Source organism: Artemia franciscana, chromosome 5 (assembly GCF_032884065.1).
Source record: "Artemia franciscana chromosome 5, ASM3288406v1, whole genome shotgun sequence".
Lineage (NCBI taxonomy): Eukaryota > Metazoa > Arthropoda > Branchiopoda > Anostraca > Artemiidae > Artemia > Artemia franciscana.
In genome coordinates this window covers 37,120,317-37,140,898 of record NC_088867.1, presented here as the reverse complement: position 1 = coordinate 37,140,898, position 20,582 = coordinate 37,120,317, and the positions used below count along the sequence as shown (strand labels likewise).

Genomic DNA, 20,582 nt, shown 5'->3' with positions numbered 1-20,582 from the left:
ATACAAATTTGAAAGAAATACAAATAGCAATACAAACTTTAAAAAGAAGGATAAATTTGACTTCCAATCTCCAATATACGAAGTGGCTGGGGAAGAAAAACGTAGTTGATTTTAGAGCGACTCGCTTAACTCTTGAAACAATAGGCAGATAAAGGTGGCAAAGAAAGTACTTCGGTCCAGTACACTGAAGTATTCAGGATTATTTTTGTCTGTTTAACTATAGAAAACTTATAAAATCACACGCGCAAAAAGGGTGAGATGGATATTCTAGCTCCCCCAGCTTGGTACCAAAGTCCTCCCCCACAATGAAATTTGTTTTCATCTCTGCCCTAAAAACAAATTTCTTACGTTTTTACTGCCTACCCCAGAAAAGTCCTCTGATCCTACCCCTCCCCAAGGCTGCTGTTATGTAATTAAATACACTTAAATATACTGTGAAAGTTAATTTAAGTGGTTTTCACTCCGTTCTTCCATTAGCTAGATTGAGTTCTAAGCACTTCATTTGATATTAAACAGCCTAATGATTTTTTCGTTAAAGGGATTTCCTTGAAGGAAATATATTATTTTGCCCTATTGGCCAACCAATTATTGCATTATGAAAGAATTCTAAACAACTTCGAATGTGGAGCTCTTCTATTTGTTTTCTGATTACTAGACTACTTGAATATTATACAAATTCGTATTTTTGAATGAGATTTGGAGAAAAAAGTAGTCATGCAAGAGCAAAACAAATAATATTCTAGTGAAACTTACAAATATTTAAGTAGATTATTTCTATGTAGAAGCCAGGTTAAACGTGAATATTCTTTTTTGTATTAATTTCTTTATTCTTATATTGACATTTAGAATAACTTCATCATTCTTTTTTCTTCTTAAGGGCTCCATTAAACAGGCTATTCTTTTTTCTGTTTGTTTTCCCAAGTTCCAAGTTTTTTTTTTAATAAGCATCCCATCAGCTTTTTTTATCTTTTACTTAACAGTTGAAGTTTGTAGAGACAGGTAAAACTCAAGAATCCTATAAAGCTGTCCCAAAGTCAAAAGCCTTAGTAAAGAGCAATTCGCCATAAGTTTATTATCTCCTCCTTCCTTCCTTTTTTCCAGGCGCCTTCGTATTGAAAAATAGTCCCTGTTTGATTCCTGTGACACATCCGATCAAAAGTTTAAGATAGCCATTTTGTCCAAAGCAGTCAAAATGCCCGATTTCGAATATCTAAAGATGATATATATATATGTATATATATATATATATATATATATATATATATATATATATATATATATATATATATATATATATATATATATATATATATATATATATATATATATCATCAGACGATATGCATACTTTGCATGCAAAGATAAGGCAATCCCCACAGTCTTTTGAGCAAGGGTAGTAAATATTGCACAATGCTAACTATTTACATTTGCATTATAGTGGAAAAGGAGGATAATGTTTCATATTACTACTACTACTACTACTAGTGGCTCACCCCAACACCAAGTCGCCTGAGGTAAACAAAGCTATGCATGCTCGTCCTCCATGCCAATTGGTTCAAACCCTGCCTCTTTACACCCTCTCAGGAAGTTGGCATTTCCCTTAAATCCTTGATTACGACATCCTCCAACCTAAGCCAAGGATGACCTAATCCCCGTTTAACCCTTAATTCCAGCTTTAAAAAAAACCTAGACGGTTCTGATAAAAAGAACAATCTTTGGCAATCTGTTATCTTTCATCCCCAAAACGGGCCCAAGTCATCTCAATCTTGCTCTTATTATAGCCCTAGACGGCAGGATTGATAGCGGGTACCCAAAAAAATCCAAAGGCAATTTCTCTGGAAAGCATCTAGGCAATCTTTTTCGGTTTTTCGGAGCGCCCATACTTCAGAACCATACATTGACCACAGTAATTACTATAGCTTCCAGTATTCGACCATTTGTTCGCAGATTTATCTTCCTGTTCTTGCAGATTCTTTTCTCAACTGCGAAAAAAATACCCTAGGTCTCGGATGTTCTACTTTTAACATCTTAACTGCACCAAAAATACAACCCAGTATTATTCCAGTATTTAATATCTTCGTCTTTACTAATACTATTACCTAGGTAAGTGATGTTGTAAACGTGATCTATCTTCTCGTTACCCAGCATCATTTCTTCACCTTTACTTAATCCTAATCTTAGCGACTTAGTCTTCTTAAAATTAATTTTGAAACCTATTCCCGCACCCTTAACTCGCAAAACCTCAAAAACTTCATTCATTTTGTTCACACTTTCATCAAGGATGCTTCAATCATCAGCATAATCTAAGTCCAGAAAACCTTTACTTTCCCATTTGATTCCGTGTTCTCCCATTGCCTTTCCTGTACTACTTAAGACAGTCAATCAAGATGATCCATATAAATGGAGATAGAACACAACCTTGATTAAATCCTGATTTAACACAACACCAGCTACTAGCCTCACTTCCTAGCTTAGTTGCAGTAGTGTTATTTTCCTATATATGACTATCTCTTTAATGTATTTGTCTGACATACCATACAAGGGTAAGACCTTCGCTAAAGCTCTTCTACCATCTGAATCCAACGCTTGCTCAAAATCTATAAAAATGAGGACTAAACGTAACTGATGACTCAAGCACTTCTCAATTATAAACCTAAGAGAAAAATTTTCTCGACACATCCTCTACTTTTCCTTAAACCGCACTGTTCTTCTCTTAAAACTTTGACTATAGAAATTCTAAGTTTAAAAAGCATCGTCATACTAAGTAATTTGCTACAAACAGAAACCATGCTAATGCCTCTATAATCATCACACTCACTCTTATCACCTTGCTTATACAGGGCTTTAATTGGGGTTTTACTAAAATCGCTAGGCCCCTCCCTTTTTCCAGTAACCATCTTCGTAATTTTCAGCAACTTAATTCTAACCTCAAAACCACCATGTTTGAGAAACTCATTTACCACACTATCAGCATCTGGGGCCTTATTATTTCTTAATCCTTTTAGTTCTGTCACTAATTATTCCCTACAAAATAATTCTTCCATCATATCCAAGGTGTTACAAACTTTTTCATGTTCCTCTGTATCTTTCCTATAACTCTATCACGACTTGGCACATTCTAAAAATGTTCTGCCCATCTCTCTTTAACTTACTTCTTATCACCGATTGTGGCCCTATTCCTATCCTTAACTGAGACAAGTCCGGATGGACTACTCCCTCTCAATTTATTAACATGTCAGTACAATATTTTACTATTATAGGTCCCCAGAAATTTTATATATACTATTCCATGGCCTCCAAATTTTAGTGCTTTCTCCACTTTCTTTACATTCCTCTTATTCTCATATGAATCACTCAGATAATTCTTGTGCAAGCTCCCTCTCCTCTTTATTAAACATATGCAACTTTCACTAATATTCTTAGCTGCGTTCCGAACTTTCGTCCCCAAGACGCCATCAGCCACTTTACAAATTATTTTCCTAAAATTATTCTATCCACCTTCTACATAGTCAAATTTTAAACTCTCCAGCCAAGTCTTCAACTTTTCCTGGAAAGTTTCTCGCAAATTCTCATTCTGGTGTCTGTCAAAGTCATTGCTTTCCGGGAGGTAGTTACCCTTTCAAAATATCAGCTATAACTCTAAACCCTACCAAATGGTGATCTTTACTTTTAACATCAATACAACCATTCCTATATACCCAAGTATCTTGTATTGATCCTGCCAGTCTTCGGTTTACAATAACATAATGAATAAGATTAGCAGTCTTACCATCATGTGAATACCATGTTAACTTATGAGCCACTTTTGACCGAAAAATGTATTCTTTATAAATAAGTTGCAGCAGTCTATAGCCAGTACTGTTTTCCTCTCCCACACCAAATTAACCTAAGCTAAGGTACCATCTATCCCTATTCATGCCCACCTGAGCGTTAAAGTCTCCTATTAAAATACACCATATTTCTACCTGTTGTCCTGTATATTTGCCCCTTTAACTGTAAGTAAAATTCGTCTGAGTCACTACTATCTCTGTCAAGCGGTTTTACAGGGGCATTTACTACTGTGACTGATACTCTGCAGTCATAAAATGACTAATTAGCATTCTATTATTAGTACCTTCACAACCTAAACAGGACTTACTAGCTTCCTTAGGAGCCCTAATCCCTCCCTCATCCTACCCATCGTGCCCGAGTAAATAGATTCTATATCACCTATTTTCATGTTTCCTACCCCTAGGATATGCGTTTCTGAAACTCCTAATAATTCCAGTTCAAACGGCCTGAATTCGTCCATCAAAATTTTGATAAGACGATTACTTTTTAACGTCACAATATTTCAAGTTGCAATTTCATTTGTTGCAATTCTTCATATCATTGAAATTATTTTGGCGTCAGAAAAAGCAATGGTCCCAGAGCCAGTGCAGAAGCACTGAAAATCTACACAGAAGCACTTAAGCCGGCTTAGAATAGAACAGCAAAAAGTCCTTGGGAAATCCAGTTGAAGGGATGCTTTTTGCAATCCTAGCCCATTTTGGTCAGAAACATGGTTTTTAGCACTTGTTGATGCTTTTCTATCAACAAAAGTCGAAATCCTGCAAAAACATTGTCAAGCCTATTGCCTCCGACTCATTGTATTTTCATTATTTCAAATATTATGCTACTACAGGAATACAATCAGTAGCAGACAAATTAGCTAGGAAGAGATTTTCAGCCCGAAAACGCCAACCAAAACAGATTAAGCACAGACGAAATATCCATTAAGAGAATCCAGTACAAACGCTGTGTCGTTTATTAGGCTGTAATTTCCTCGAGGGGTGCTACTCCTATAGCAGGAATAGAGTTCGCCAGTCTTGCGGGTAACCCAACAAGGTCAAGGTAGCCCTTGAGGGCGTTCTTCATAGATCTTACACCCTGCTGCAGTTGTCCTCCTATAGAGGATCTAGCAACGATGGTGACCTGCGTCGCTCAACAGTTTAGCCCATTGTTGGGAGAAGATTTGTAACTCACGGGACGTGTCCACAAGTCCCGCCCTGCTGAGTGTGCAGTCGAGGGGCCTTCTTCCTCCTCCCACCTGTATTTACAGCCCCGCCTGAGGGTGCCCCAGTTTCTATTATGGACCGCAAGGAAGTATGTCCCCCCTTTGTCCACACCTCCTACGGAGGTAGTGTATATATCCTTAGGGTATTCCCCTGTCCACAACCTGGGGACACATCGAGTAGCTTAGGGGAGAACCCTACTTAGAGGCAAACTCAGTTTACTTTCATATTGGGTGTGTTATTGACCCAAAACTCTTACGAACCGTCCTGTCAGCAACGAGGATCACGTATTTTGTAGGAGAAGGGGGGGGGCCTTAGAAATCCTTGAAATTGGCCAAGCAAATTCTAGTGTTTGATAAATTCAAAACTTACAACCGTAAGTACTTGTACTGACAGGTATTTATGAAATAATATTCTAAAAAAAATGTACACAGATTTTAGAAACCTTTAGGACACCGAAAGAATATAAGATTTGTAGTTGATATATTTTACAGAAATTCGAGCTATTACGAATACAATTTTTCTGCCACAATACTGCAGAGAATTTAGACTTCGCACCAGAAGAACACTTCCGTTATTTTTTCTTTTTAGACCGTAAAGTTTTATGAGAATTGATCATTAAACGAATAGGCGTTCGAAAGAGATTATGTATTTAAAAGAAAATAGTTTTATCTAATATTCGAACCTAAGTTACCACGGCCACAGGGAAAGTGTCCTTACCTCTGCACTGTCAAGTTTTGTGTAATGCTGTTTGTTTTATACCTTTTACTGTTCCCAATCCCCATTTACTACATGACAGGAATTTATGACATTGAGATAGCCAAGGCTTCAAAGGCTGAAAGGATTAATAGCTTTGAATTAACATCTCTTAACGTTTCATTTAACATCTTTCTACGATGTTGCAGTTGTCTAATAGCTCCATTGGTGTCAATTTGGGAGGGGACAGGGGGTGGTGATTTTTTTTTCATGATTTGTGGAAAATATTGAGAAGGTTGGGACGGGAAAATACAGGAAGGAGAATTTTAAGTTGCATTATTGTACAAAGTCAAAGCTAAAAGCAGCCACGATTGTATCCTCCAAAGTTTCTATCATATTAAATCGGGACATGCTGTGGTAATAACTGTTCGTTTTAATTTTGAACTACTATTACTTTGTTTTTGCTCGTTATAGGTTTGAATATGGTTCTTCACTTTTTTTTTAGAAGCCTATTTTCCTAGAAAACATTTTCAAATTCATTGAAAATAAAAGAGCTCCTCTTCCTAAGCCGACGATTATTAGTAAGTACATTTTTTTGTTCCAAAAAGAGTATAGTAATTACCTGGTCTAAGAAGACCAGGTAATTTCTTTTTCTTTTTTTTGTGTAACCTTCTTTTTTCTTATAATTTTCAATGCATGTCGTTTTTTATTCTTTTACCTATGTATCCACCAGTTTTATTTTTAAGCTCAATTAGCTTTTTTTACATTTAAATCATTAAATTAGAAAATACTAAAAAGGAGAAGAAAGACATATTACCTGATTTTTCATTTCATAGCGGCGATCATGTTTCAAAAGCATATGTGCCATAACGCTTCCAAAGAACTCGTTTGTTCTTGCAGTACAGTGCTTCCACCTATTAATATTCAAAAATTACTTTATTTTCACTCTTAAATATTTATTGTAAAAAAAAATCCACCAAAGATGTCTCTACAAAGAAATGTAAAGAGCTATATTACACCAAAGAGTAGAAATAAAGACTTTATAACATCAGCCTTAGTAGTAGTAGAAGCAGTAGCAGTAGCATTGGTAATAGGAAATGCAGTAGTGGTAGTAGCAATAGTAGAAGTACTAGCAGTAGAAGTAGCCGTAGTAGTATGCACATAGTACCTTTCAGTTAGTTCAGCATCGATCTTAAGGTATTATTTCAGTCTCAACTTAATACTATTAGCTATTCGTAAGATATTGCTTGTGCGCCCTTTTTCAAACTTTTTGTCAACCTACATGCACATAGTCTGTTTTGATTTAGTTAAACGTCTTGATCACCAATCCCTGAAATCCTCACCTTAATACCCTTAGCCTTTGTAGTAGTCTCAATAACAATAATAATAATAATAATAATAATTTATTTATAACCCACAAAACACATAAAACTGTGGAGTAAACACAAAAAAACGATCATAAACATACGATTCTACAACATAAATAAATTAACTCAATTCAAAAAAAGGCCAAAGAGGGTCAAAAACATCAATCTTTTGCTGAGTTTTAAGACATAGATCTGCAGAGATAATTGTTTCAGTCGCGAGGGCGCAACAACAATGTCAAATTTAGAAACGACTATATGGTTCCGATACTATCGAGGCAGACACTGCAAATATTTACAATACCTAAAATATCCTGAGTATATTTTCTTTGTATCCTTCTTGTGAAGGAGGAAAGCAAAACCAGAAAGATAAAAACACCAGGGGCACAAAACTAGAATATAAAGACGGCAGAGTCCTTTTCGGTTATACCGACCACGATTGGGTAAATTTTTCCGTAACCAACCCGCATACTTTTCAGCACGCTGGACGTAATAGCGAAGCAAGTAGACGAAAGTGACGTGGAAACAGACAGACCCAACCATTTAATACTTGCTGAACTCCCAAAACACAAAACTCACATTTGACGGCATTAACTGAAAGGCCTATTTTGTGGATAGTGCGGCTGAAAGCAGATTTAAGTTGACAATTATACTATATTTTATCCGGCTAAGAAGCAGAACATCATCAGCATAGGCAACATGACTAATGCCTAAATTATCATTTTAGAAAACGACGGTTGAAGATGTCGGAGACACGAAGCTAAAACACACTTATATATGCTCGGAGATAACACGGCACCTTGCCTAACGGCTTTTTAACAGGAATATACTCCCTTACAGTAGCATTCCACTTCACCCTAACTGAAGAATTAGCATACCAATACTTATGCACTGAAACAAGAGAAAGGTTAACGCCATACGCAACTAGAGAAAACAGAGCATTTGAATGAATTACATTGTCAAAAGTACTAGATATATCAACACTCAAACAATACAGAGGATTTTTTTTTAGCAAAAGTTTGTTTCAATAGCTGACGCACAATATGGTGAGCTTGAACGCAGCCCATACCTTTTCTAAAACCAAGCTGGAAGGGCTTGAAATTACATTCGGAGTTAATGGCCAGTAGCAGTGCATATTTAAATAGCTTACTAACTTAACAATGGGAGATATACAACCGGACAAAAAACTATCTAGCACAATGAACTGTGGCAAGTACATCTGAAACAATAACTGCAAATGCTTAGTTCAGGATAATCATAAGCAAAAAACTTGAAGCAAAGACCATCACTATCGAGAGACTCAGACTTAATCACTTGCTTAAGAGCTCGGAGTATAACACCAGATTCCACCGATAACACTTGAGATTGGTTGATACGAATTGGAAGGATTAAGTTGATAAGTTATGTAAAATGATTTTGGAGATTAAAATTAAATCAAAGCAAAATACTTTTATAATGACAAACGAAGTCACATAGCCGAAAACAGTCACATTGGAGGTTAACGCTTTATACTGTTTATAACATGATCTCAGGATTTCTTGTCGCCAGGACCATCCTAGGCATTCAGTCTCGCTCTAGGCAGGGAATACTTGTACTCTTGTTTGGTTTTCTGCTTTATTTGATGGACCGAACCAGAAGGAGGACGATCACAGGCTATCCAAACGCGGCGCCAGAACTTAGATTTTTGTTTAGCCGCCTTCACTTTAGGATCAGCTTTTCAAAAGGAATTGCGAGTGTCCATTTGCATGCGCTCAGATGGGACAGCTGTTTTAGCGGCAGACTTGAGACAGAACAATATTAGCTGATAATACGAGTTGATATCTATCTGAGTTGAAGTTTTATATACAGATGTTTTCAATAAGGGGAATGGTACTTTGATAGATGATAATAACCGAGACAATGTCAATACATAAAGTGGAACATTGGCATATTCCCAATTTATCTTTGAAAACCACTTGGGAGAGTAATGTCGCACTGATCCGCCGTGGAGCAAGATAGTTGGCAGGTGATTGGTAAATGATCGCCGTCGAGTTTAGATTCGTCTACATGAACTATTGATGAAAGTAGGTTTGAATCTGACACAATTACATGATCAAGGTTGGAAGTAAGACCACCACGATTGTGAATATAAGCAAATAGAAGATCTTTATCAGCAAGATGGAATCCTCCGGGCAGTGAATCAAGAAAGATTTCAGATCGGTCAGAATTAGATAATAAGTCAGTATTCATGTCGCCGGCAAGAACCCATTTGGTATTCTGTTTTGAAAGGTTGCTAAGTAGCGTTCGTATCCTATTACATGCTTGTGAAAAACTAGATAATGTTGCACAGTTTTTCTATTACAGGGAAATAAATATTTATAAATGCAGTATCCCTACATTTTTTCGCTAAGACGTTAGCGTCACTTTGCAATATTATTGGCTGAGAATTATGTCTGAAATAGATGGCCTGACCTCCTGATGGTCTACCACGGGTTTTCTGGGCGGCTCTTAAGAAGAAATAATGGGTCTAGAAACGTTTTAGGCTATCAACATTTAATTTAGAAAGAAGGTGCTCCTGTAAAAACACAATATCATTTTCAAGCAGCTCATCAATCAGTTGAACCTTGTCTTTTGTGCCATTAATATTAAGGGACACAAAGCGAAACTGAGTTTTATCATTCATTTATTAGCGTTGTTGAGAGCCGATCGGAGAATTTTGTATTTCAAACTAAAACTTGCGTGTTCCATAGTACAATTTGCACATTTTGGCAAGGCTTGGCAAGGATTTTCCTTCTAATTCACATGAGGGCCAGAGCATCTGGGACATTTTGAATGTGTTCATGAGTAGGGACAAGCTCTCTACTCACTAGTACTACTCCCTACTACTGTCAATTAGTACTTTGAAAGCGAAAGCATCGACGTGGAATGGACTGAAAGGGCTTAGCGAGAAAAATTTCGCATCCAATGCAGATTCCCAACTCCAGGACCGCGTTCAGAGCGGCTTTGTCGATACACTCGAGGTGAAAAGTGCGAGAATTATCGATTTGATTAACACTAACAAGTCCCTCCACTGAGGCCGCTAAATCAGCTCTTGATTAGTATATCGGGTATTTCACGGACAACAGCTAGAGGCTTTTTATAAATTACTTTGGTTTCAACGTTTGGAACGGAGCTAGTAACAGCTGCAGCCAGCATGTTGGCTGAGCACTTATCACGAACCACCAAAACCCAGCTCCTGCTCTGTGGCCTGGATTTCAGAGTCACGATCCCGTCATTACAATCCAGCGTTTCGAGCTTCTTCATGCGAATGAAAGGGCCCCTGAGCTCCGGGGGTGGGTTCCTTACAACGACAGCGTAGGATGGTTTTTTAACATTTGGAGTAAGAGTTCCAAGCTTAGACTATCCCTCAGTAGCCTTGGACGCAATATCACGCAGCTGTTCATGACAAGAGTTCACCTTGGCACTGAGGGTACTGAAGGCATGAACAGGGATCATTGGCATTTCGCTGGACATTCGATAACAAAGTCCGGAAGCTTCATGTTCTGGGAATCGCACTTTACAAGCGAAGAAATAATGTCCGAAGCACAGTTCAATGCAGCATTTGCTCCTACGCGCTTCGAAGGGACTTTATTAGGAAAAAGCTTTAAAAAGGGCAATTTACGGGTCTCAGAGAGAGAAGAAGACTCGAAGAAATCCGCCATGTACTCTTTTATCATATCAGGCGAAATTCCTTTAGCAAGATTTTTCTATACAAAGCATAGGATAGGAGTGTAGAACAGTTCATCTTCGCACCAATTACCAATTCCCATTTTAAAAGTCCAATACTACAGTAGCATAAGGGAAGCGTTGGAGGCTGTCTACCTTGTCCCCGCAATTTAAGGGGCAAGCCTGGAAGCTCTTGCAAACAACTCTCTCACCCCTCTTCTGCTTGCTTTTCTCCTCCTACCTTCATCGTAGCGTAATTGCCTATGAATATCGGATAGTCCTAATTATATTCGCACTGCTTGATCCTGACCTGTATCATATAGGTCAATGATCATGAAAATATATCAAATATATATATAAGAAAATCCACAGTTCCCAAGAGAATTTTCACTCAAGTAGCAAAATAACCCGCTTATTCAAATTATAATCCTTTGGTAACTGAATTATTTATTATCAAAAGAAAATAGTAGTGGTAGCTACGTGAAAAATATTACCTTGCGGTCAATTGAACCCCCCTCCCCCCACAATCATTCTCTGAAAGTTCCTACTTAATATTCCAAGCCATTCCTGAGATAGTCCCTTTTGAATACCTGTATGCACATAGTGTTTTGATTTAGATCAACACTTCCCTCAAAATTCCCTGAAAGCTTCACCTTAGCACCCTTAGCCTGCATGGACACCAAGGACCAAACATGCCCCCTTTTTCCCAATAAAAAATATTATACGTAACAATGGCAAATTGAACATCTTACAAACCTTGCCCCTAGGGCTGTTATCAGAGGTATAGCTATTGAACTATACCTTGAATAGTTATTCAACTATGCTGAGAAAAAGGCTACCTCAAAATTTTTTTGGATAATTTTAGGGAAATAAGGAGTCTGAGACGAGGAGCTGCTTGCCATGCAATAACTTTTGACTCTTAAAATACACTAGAACTTTCGATTTCCGATCAAATGAGCGCCCTTCGAAGTTTCTATGACAACTCCCTCCATGTGAAGTGCCTTGGTGAGAAAAAATATAGTGCATTTAGCCCATTTCACTCTTTACTTAGGCAGCGCTATTGTGCTGCTTATAATAGATTAAAAAGAAGTTCACAGTAAATGTTTGAAGTTATTCGTCAAATTGATAAAAGTAAACTAAACAAAATAAAACAAAGAAATACGAACTACAGAGCATCAGTTTTAGAGCAATTATGAAGTGGCATTGAAAACAACCAAAAAGTATTAACCAATTCTCATATCACTTATTTTATAGGTTTTCGATCAATAAGTTCCAACGCGATTGTCATTGATTAGTTATTTCGTAATAGATTGGATAAGTAGTTTCGTATCTAGTTAAGCCATTATTTATTTACCGTGAAATTAGATGCAGTATATCCTTTCGTTTCAAACTTCTGTAACTTTTTTCACCACGTTATTAACGGAAAGTTAAATAGAAGATAATTTACGAAACTAAAATCTAGATCCATACACTAAAGGATAGAATTCTGGGATTTTTAATATTTTATTGTAAATTGTTTAAATTTTGTTGATAAAAATTCAATAATTTGCTGCATTATATCTTGTTATAAAAGTTGTACACACTAACCTTGCTAGATGAAAACTGTCATCTTTCAAGTATACAGACATCAGTTTAAAAGATGACCAAAGTTCTCTAAGCCTTGGACCCAAGCTCTGCAAATGGTTGTAAATAAAACGCCATATCAAGTAGTTGTAGACAGTCCTGCAAAACATAAAACAGATCAAGTGATTTTCGTAAATCACTACTTTTTAGTAAAAAAATATAACTTTTTACTGACAGAAACGACTTAATAAGAGTCGACTTCTGAATAAGTCTTTCTTCATTTTGAAGGCAGAGAGTCATTATTTTTCGCCGTTTTTAGCTAACCCCTCCTTCAGTCACTTTGGAGCCATTTTTAAGTTATGGCTTTGCTACTACGAACATACACCCACTTTAGCCTCCTTCGAAGTAAATTACCAATTTGGTCCTCACCAGAGCTGAGACAACAACAAAAAAACAAGCGTTGACGACGCTTTTACTGATTAGCTTGATGGAAAAGTTTCTGACGGAGCACAAGTCATAAACCCACGTCCGACATGAAGAATAATATCACAGTAGAAGCAGTCCTCAGCAGGGCATTTCTAAACCTATTTCAAACTCAACGGGAGTTTCAACCGACATTCTATCCGGTAATCCTTTGCACAGTGTCTTATTCGTTATTTTAACCGTTGATTTTATTGCTTGACGTTTTCCATATGTTTTATTTTGTTGACCTTAAAATAATAGTATTTACTAATTTTGATTTTTGTAGCTGTTGCTTTTTGTAGCTCTCTTTGCAATTTATTTTATGTTTTAGTCAAATAACCATTTTAGCTTAAGGCTTATGTATTACAGTAATATATCCTTTTCTAACGATGATTATTCTCAAGACCAGTTTTTAAATTTGGTGGGGGGAGGAGACACTTGTAATACGTCATATTTGCCTAAGTTACTGAGTAACATGTTGAACACTAGGCAAGTAAATTTTTGTTATGAGAAAAAATCTATATACTAATCTTGCAGAAGGATACGAAATATAAAAGAGAAATTTAGAAGGTTATCAACAAGATAGGCAAATAAAAACGAATAAGTTAATATAGAATAATTATCTAGCTAATGGTTAGCCTAGCTATTAGAAGCCGCCCTGTCTCTCTAAAATTATCTTTGAGAAATAACCGACGAAATGAAACCAGAAGGAACAAAAACTATATTGAGCATTATAACAAGTTAACTTGAAAATTTTACTTTTAACAGCACTACAGATGCAAAAAGTGATTTTCCTTATTGTTCAAGGAGGGGGACTGTAATTTCCCTGTATGAAGTTTTCGACCATGCTGATTCCAATCGTACACTTTTCATTTTGATCTGGCGCCATTTTCGAATGGTTACAGGCTTTTTTTCAAAATCACTATAATTCTCTTTTCGCAATCAACTTTTACTTTTAAGACGAGCCGAAATCGTAGTTATAATTCCTGAGTCAGTGTCAGACGGCATTTTTTTTTACTAGGCAGTTTTTCTCAAAACGCATTTTTTAGCTTTTGGTTACAATGGGCTGTATATCGCTCTTTACTAGGGTGCTGCTACCACTGCAACCGGGATTTGGAAGATCTTCCCAAAGTAGAAACAACTACAAGAACGTCTGAAGTAAGTCAGTTACCCTAACCGTTAATCCTAAACGTTAACACCTATATGTTAGAATCTCCCCGTCTCTCTAAACATATCCTCCAGAAATGTCCAACGAAATGAAGCCAGAATGTGCAAAAGCTCGTCTTCCAACCAATGCTTGCTCCCCTTAAATCTCAAAAGCTTAACTATTTGCAATTTAACTTGTTTTACTGCTCAATATAGCTTTTATTTGTGTTTTTTAAACTCTTTTGCTCTCCCCTCCAAAACTGTCTACCCTTGCGCATATGTTTTGTAACGAACGTCTGAAGCAAGTCAGTTACCCTACCCACTTAGATGCGTAAAATCTTCTGTAATTGTATATCAGTCCTAACATAATAATGGCTGTGATACAACAAAACGGGATCAACTGACACAGTAAATGATAATCCTAAGCCTAAAAGGGGAACTTCTTAAAGCCCTCATTTTCTTATGGTTATTCTTCTTGTAAATAATGGGCTTGCAGCGTCAACAAGGAACTGCTGACACCACAATAAAATCACGACCATCTACTAAAATTTATATTTTAATTGGTCGACAGTTCAAAATAGTGTTGAAAGTATTGCTGACCCTCAAACTTTTAAAAATAGTATTAAGAAAATTTGTTATATCATGTTTGATTGTTAGTTCAGGTCAGATCTTTTTTTTTCCTTTGGATGGTATTAGGAAAATTTACATATTTTGATTGATTTTTCCTATCCTCTTATGAATATAGTTTATGTATTTTCTGGGCTTAGTAGGGTTATAACAATTATGATATAACTTTGTGTGTGTATTTGTCCATGTCAACTTTCTTTTTTATTTGTTGTTTAATTATATTTTAATTGGTCGACAGTTCAAAATAGTGCTTAAAGTATTGTTGACCCTCACAATTTTAATAATAGTATTAAGAAAATGTATTACATTATGTTTGGTCGTTAGTTCCTCTCCAGGTCAGGTCTTTTTTTCTTCTCAATGATATTAGGTAAATTTACATGTTTTCATTGACTTTTCCTATCATCTTATGAAGACAGTTTATGCATTTTCTAGGCTTAGTAGGGTTATAACTATTATATAACTCTGTGTGTGTGTTTGCCCATGTTAACTTCCTTTCTTTTTTTATTTATTGTTTTTTTGTTTTGTTTTTCTTGGTTATTTTAGAGAGGGGCGTATTGTATATCTTAGCCGCAAAGGCTCCCTTTAGCTTAACCATTTGCAAACATTTTGCTCCTTGTTTTTTTGTCTTCTAATAAATCAGTTTTCTCTCTATCTCTCAAAATGGTAATTCCCAATGAATTATGTGAGACTTTGTGTTTGTGGTAGCAAACGTAGCTCAATAGTGACCGAAACTCATAAAACGGAATTTTGATATCAATAGATAGGTCAATGAATTTGCGTGTAATGCTAATTCCAAATATATTAAATTTACGAAGCTTAGTGTTGCACATCTTATGCTATGAGCCTGAGAAAATTCACCAGATTTTTGAAAAAGAGGGAGAAACATCCCCTAAAGGTCAAGGTATCTTAATGAAAATCACACCATCAGATTCAGCTTATCAAAGAACCCTACTATAGAAGTTTCAGGCTACCATCTGCAAAAATATGGAATTTTGTATTTTTTCCCTGAAGAAACATCCAGTGCGAGTTTATTTTTTTTTATTTGTTTTCTGGTATTTTTGTTTTTCCCAGGGATGATTTTATCGAACCAATAGTCCAGGAATTCCAAATAGGGCTCATTCAAACGAAAATTATAAGTTCTAGTGCCCTTCATAAGTGACCAAAAAGATGGGAGGGTAACTAGCGCCTCCTCGCCCCTTTTTTAAAGGTTGTCTGATCATAATTTTGAGATAGCCATTTTGTTCAGCACATTTAAAAATCTAGTAAGTATGCCTTAGGGGATAACATGACCCCCTACAGCTCCTGCGGGAAGATCTGCAAGTCACGAAATTTGCCCGTTGTTTACGAATAGAATTTGTAATTTGGAGGTATACAGACATTTTCGGGGGAGGATTTTCTGCTTGAGGGATTTTCCACAGGGAGAATTTTCTAAGGGGAGGGAAGTTTAGAGGTTGTGAATTTACCAGGGGCAGTTTTACACCTAGGGGATTTGTCCAAATTCCTGTGTAAAATTTTTTTTATTTGTCTGTCATTCTCTTTGCCGACTCAATTTTACATGTTGAGATATTAACGGTAGATGTTATATTGAGATGTAACATGTTGAGATAATTGTTCTGGGGAAGTTTTTACCCGGTTGGAACTGGGTAGGGTACCTTTCCGTAGTGGGAGGATTCTACACGAGAGAAATCCTTTCCCATGGAAGAGGAGATTTCCAGTAAGGTTTTGAAATAAATCAGAAATTAAAGTATTTTTCAAATGAAAGTGCACTAAGAAAAATGTTTCAGCCGGAATCGTCCGCAAGAAATTTTCCATTGAGGATTTTTAGCTTGAATGAAATAACCTGGGAGGAATTTTCCTTCCAATATTTCTTACTCGGTTAAATATGGGTATTATTCAAAGCAAATTCTGTGAAAGTTCCGCAGTGAATGTTGCTTTTTTTCATTAAATCTAATAAGAAGACAGAAGAATGAAGTAAAAAAGCAAAAGAGTGTAAATAAACTCACTTTTTTAGATTCCATTAATTGATTTATAGGATTTTTTTTTGAAGTACCCAGTCTTATGACAAAAATAAGTGAAAAGTTCATTCCTAAAAAGAAGTTTCCCATGAAGATTAAAGTACAAAAATGAGAGAAATTAGGTCAATTGCAAAAGTTCATATGCAGAAAATTTTGAATAAAATTGAAAAAAGCCTTACCAAAAAACATATACATTACCCTGCAAAATTGATACTTATATAAACATTTTTTAGTCCTTTACAATCTAAGCGTATCAAATAAAAACATTTTACCTTTTCTGAGTTCTGGAGATCAATTCAAACACGGCAATAAAGTACTCCTTACATTGTAGACTTACTGGTATTTCTAAAATGTTGTCTTTCAGCTTTAGCCGACTTTGAGAGCTAGAATTTTTGAGAAGGTTTGTAATAAACAGCTCCCATTCAAACTGAAACCAAAGTAAAATAAATATGTTAGCTTATGTTTAATCATTCTTGTTTATAAACTTGTTACCTTGATACATGAACTATTCCAAATTTTAAACTGTAGTAGCTGTCGCTGCTAACTAGCATCAATTTTTAGGATCAATGTGATAGCGAAAATAAATAAATTTACCTGATAGCCTCCTGGCCTTTGTTCAGTTTAAATAATAAAAAAGTACTTCAACGAAAGTAGAGAAAAACTTCAAAACCTTAAACGCGTTCTAATTATCCCGCATATAAATAATTTCACATCCATAACTCTGGAGCGACGAGTTCGCTTAATTTCATGCTCTGCTCGAATCGTGTGACTGCGAATGGCTCAAGCCATGTTGACTTTAGCATCGGACCATTTACCAATCTCCAACTCTTTGTTACTGATAGTGTTCTATTTAAAAAAAAGATGAAAAGAAACGGAAATGGGACTTTCCAACAGCTGGAACAATCCTAAGAACTTACCGAGTCGGAGAAAAAAATTCTAATCAACATTTACTGCAGTGAAATCACACATGCAATGCGTTTTGCTGAGAGTTGTACCGTTCCTGCACGTAAAGTTCGTCCAGGTCCAGGAATACCTAGCTGGTCGATAAATCCGGCTTTACAGGAAAGTTGCAAATCTTCAAAGTTTTGGCACCAAATATGGAATGATTGCGACCGACCGAAATCTGGTGCCCTTAAAGACATTCGGTTATATACCAAACATCGTTTTGCTAAGTGTCTTGTCAATCACAAAGCTCATATTATTGACTAGTGATTAAGGACGTAGATAAGGCTTGTTCAACTCCGGACAACCTTTTTGGATTTAAAGAAGGCTATAATCAGAAACACGTGGATTATATACTTGCAAACGTTAAGATGGATATAGATAATAGGGGCAAGTTTCTCGTCATTGCGGCTCATGATGTCTCTCATGTTTTCGAATCTGGTGTGCTTTCCCATTTACTGTACAGTGCGCAGCAGCAAAGCCGTGCAGTTGTGCAGATATTTAAAAATCTGTATGCGAGATTAAGTGTTGTCGTGAATGTACCTACTCGTCAAGGTTACCGTAATGCGTAAAACCGTAATTCGAGTTTGGAAAGGCGTTTGTTGGTTGTGTCCCTATTCTCACCTGTGAATATATATATATATGTATATATATATATATATATATATATATATATATATATATATATATATATATATATATATATATATATATATATATATATATATATATATATATATATATATATATATATATATATATATATATATATATATATATATATATATATATATATATATATATATATATATATATATATATATATATATATATATATATATATATATATATATATATATGTATATATATATATATATATAAATATATATGTATATATCTATATATATAAAAATAAGTTGTCTGTCTGTGGATGTGTGGATGGATGTGTGGATGGATGTGTCAGGTGACGTCACCTGAAAAAACTGGATTAGGTGACGTCAAAACTGAAAAAACTAAAAAAAGGCAAAAACTACAAAAAAAACTAAAAACTAATAAAAAAAATAAAAAAGCTAAAAAACTAAAAAAACTATAAAGGTAAAAACCAATAAAAAACTAAAAAAAAAACTGAAAAAACTAAAAAAAGGCAAAAACTACAAAAAAAAACTAAAAACTAATAAAAAAAGTAAAAAAGCTAAAAAACTAAAAAAACTAAAAAAACTAAAAAAAGGTAAAAAACTAAAAAAAATAAAAAATAAAAAAAAACTAAAAAAAAGGAAAAAACTGAAAAATAAGCTAAAATAAAGGTAAAAACCAATAAAAAACTAAAAAAAAAAAGGAAAAAACTAATAAATGACGACACTCAAAGAGAAAGCGACCAGGACAAAAAACTAAAAAAAAAGGCAAAAACTACAAAAAAACTAAAAACTAATAAAAAAAATAAAAAAGCTAAAAAACTAAAAAAACTAAAAAAAGGTAAAAAACTAAAAAAACTAAAAACTAAAAAAAAACTAAAAAAGGTAAAAACTAAAAGAACTAAAAAAGAAAAAAATAAATGACGACACTCAAAGAGAAAGCGACCAGGACAAAAGGAATGTTCGATTAGCAATCAACAAAGCACCGGGACACAGGGAGTATAAATGACGACCAGGACACAAGTAAAAAAAAAAATTAACAAAACTAAAAAGAAGGTAAAAACTACAAAAAAACTAAAAAGAAAAAAAAACTAAAAACTAATAAAAAAACTAAAAAATCTAAAAATCTAAATAAACTAAAAAAGAAAAAAAAAGGAAAAAATAAAGGAGAAAAACAAAACTAAAAAACGAATGTATATACAGACCGGTACACCGGGATACAAATGACGACCGGGACACAGGGAATATAAATAACGACCGGGACACAGGGACACAACTACAACGGGGACACCGGGGGAAACAGGGGGATATAAATGACGACCGGGACAAAAAAACTAAAAAGAAATAAAAACTAAAAACTAATAAAAAAAACTAAAAAATCTAAAAATCTAAATAAGCTAAAAAAGAAAAAAAAAAGGAAAAAAATAAAGGAGAAAAACAAAACTAAAAAACGAATGTATATACAGACCGGGACACCGGGATACAAATGATGACCGGGACCCGGGACACAGGGAATATAAATGACGACCGGGACACAGGGACACAACTACAACGGGGACACCGGGGGAAACAGGGGGATAACCTGACAATCTATTTATATGCAAAGACAATGGGACAGCAAAGAATGTTGTATATTCGCAAGTTTTACGTAGTTAAAACCATATATATATATATATATCTATATTCACAGGTGGGACATAGGGACACAACTACAATGGCGCGTAACTATTATGGCGCGTAACGACTTACGCGCGCGGGGGGGCTTGGGGGGGGCGCGAAGCGCCCCCACCAACTAGGTGTTGGGGTAGCGCGAAGCGCCACCCCAACAGCTAGTATATATATATAAATATATATATATATATATATATATATATATATATATATATATATATATCACACGTGAGAATAGGGACACAACTATATATATTTATATATATATACATATATATATATATATATATATATATATATATATATATATATATATATATATATATATATATATATATATATATGTATATATAAATATATATAGTTGTGTCCCTATTCTCACGTGTGATATATATATATATATATATATATATATATATATATATATATATATATATATATATATATATATATATATATATATATATATATATATATACTAGCTGTTGGGGTGGCGCTTCGCGCCACCCCAACACCTAGTTGGTGGGGGCGCTTCGCGCCCCCCCCAAGCCCCCCCGCGCGCGTAAGTCGTTACGCGCCATATTAGTTACGCGCCATTGTAGTTGTGTCCCTATGTCCCACCTGTGAATATAGATAGATATATATATATATATATATATATATATATATATATATATATATATATATATATATATATATATATATATATATATATATATATATATGTTTTTAACTACGTAAAACTTG

The 20,582-nt window shown here is 35.1% G+C and overlaps 1 protein-coding gene across 2 annotated transcripts in view; it reads right to left on the bottom strand.

The window, feature by feature from the left end:
- Positions 1–20,582, bottom strand: part of LOC136027362 (neprilysin-1-like) — a 159,578-nt gene that overhangs the window by 41,714 nt on the left and 97,282 nt on the right. For both annotated transcript variants that reach the window (XM_065704529.1, XM_065704530.1), the window contains 3 exons: positions 16,863–17,017; positions 12,365–12,499; positions 6,547–6,643 (listed from right to left, as the gene is read on the bottom strand). In XM_065704529.1, coding sequence (XP_065560601.1) covers positions 6,547–6,643; positions 12,365–12,499; positions 16,863–17,017 — 387 coding nt within the window. The remainder of the gene's footprint in view (positions 1–6,546; positions 6,644–12,364; positions 12,500–16,862; positions 17,018–20,582) is intronic.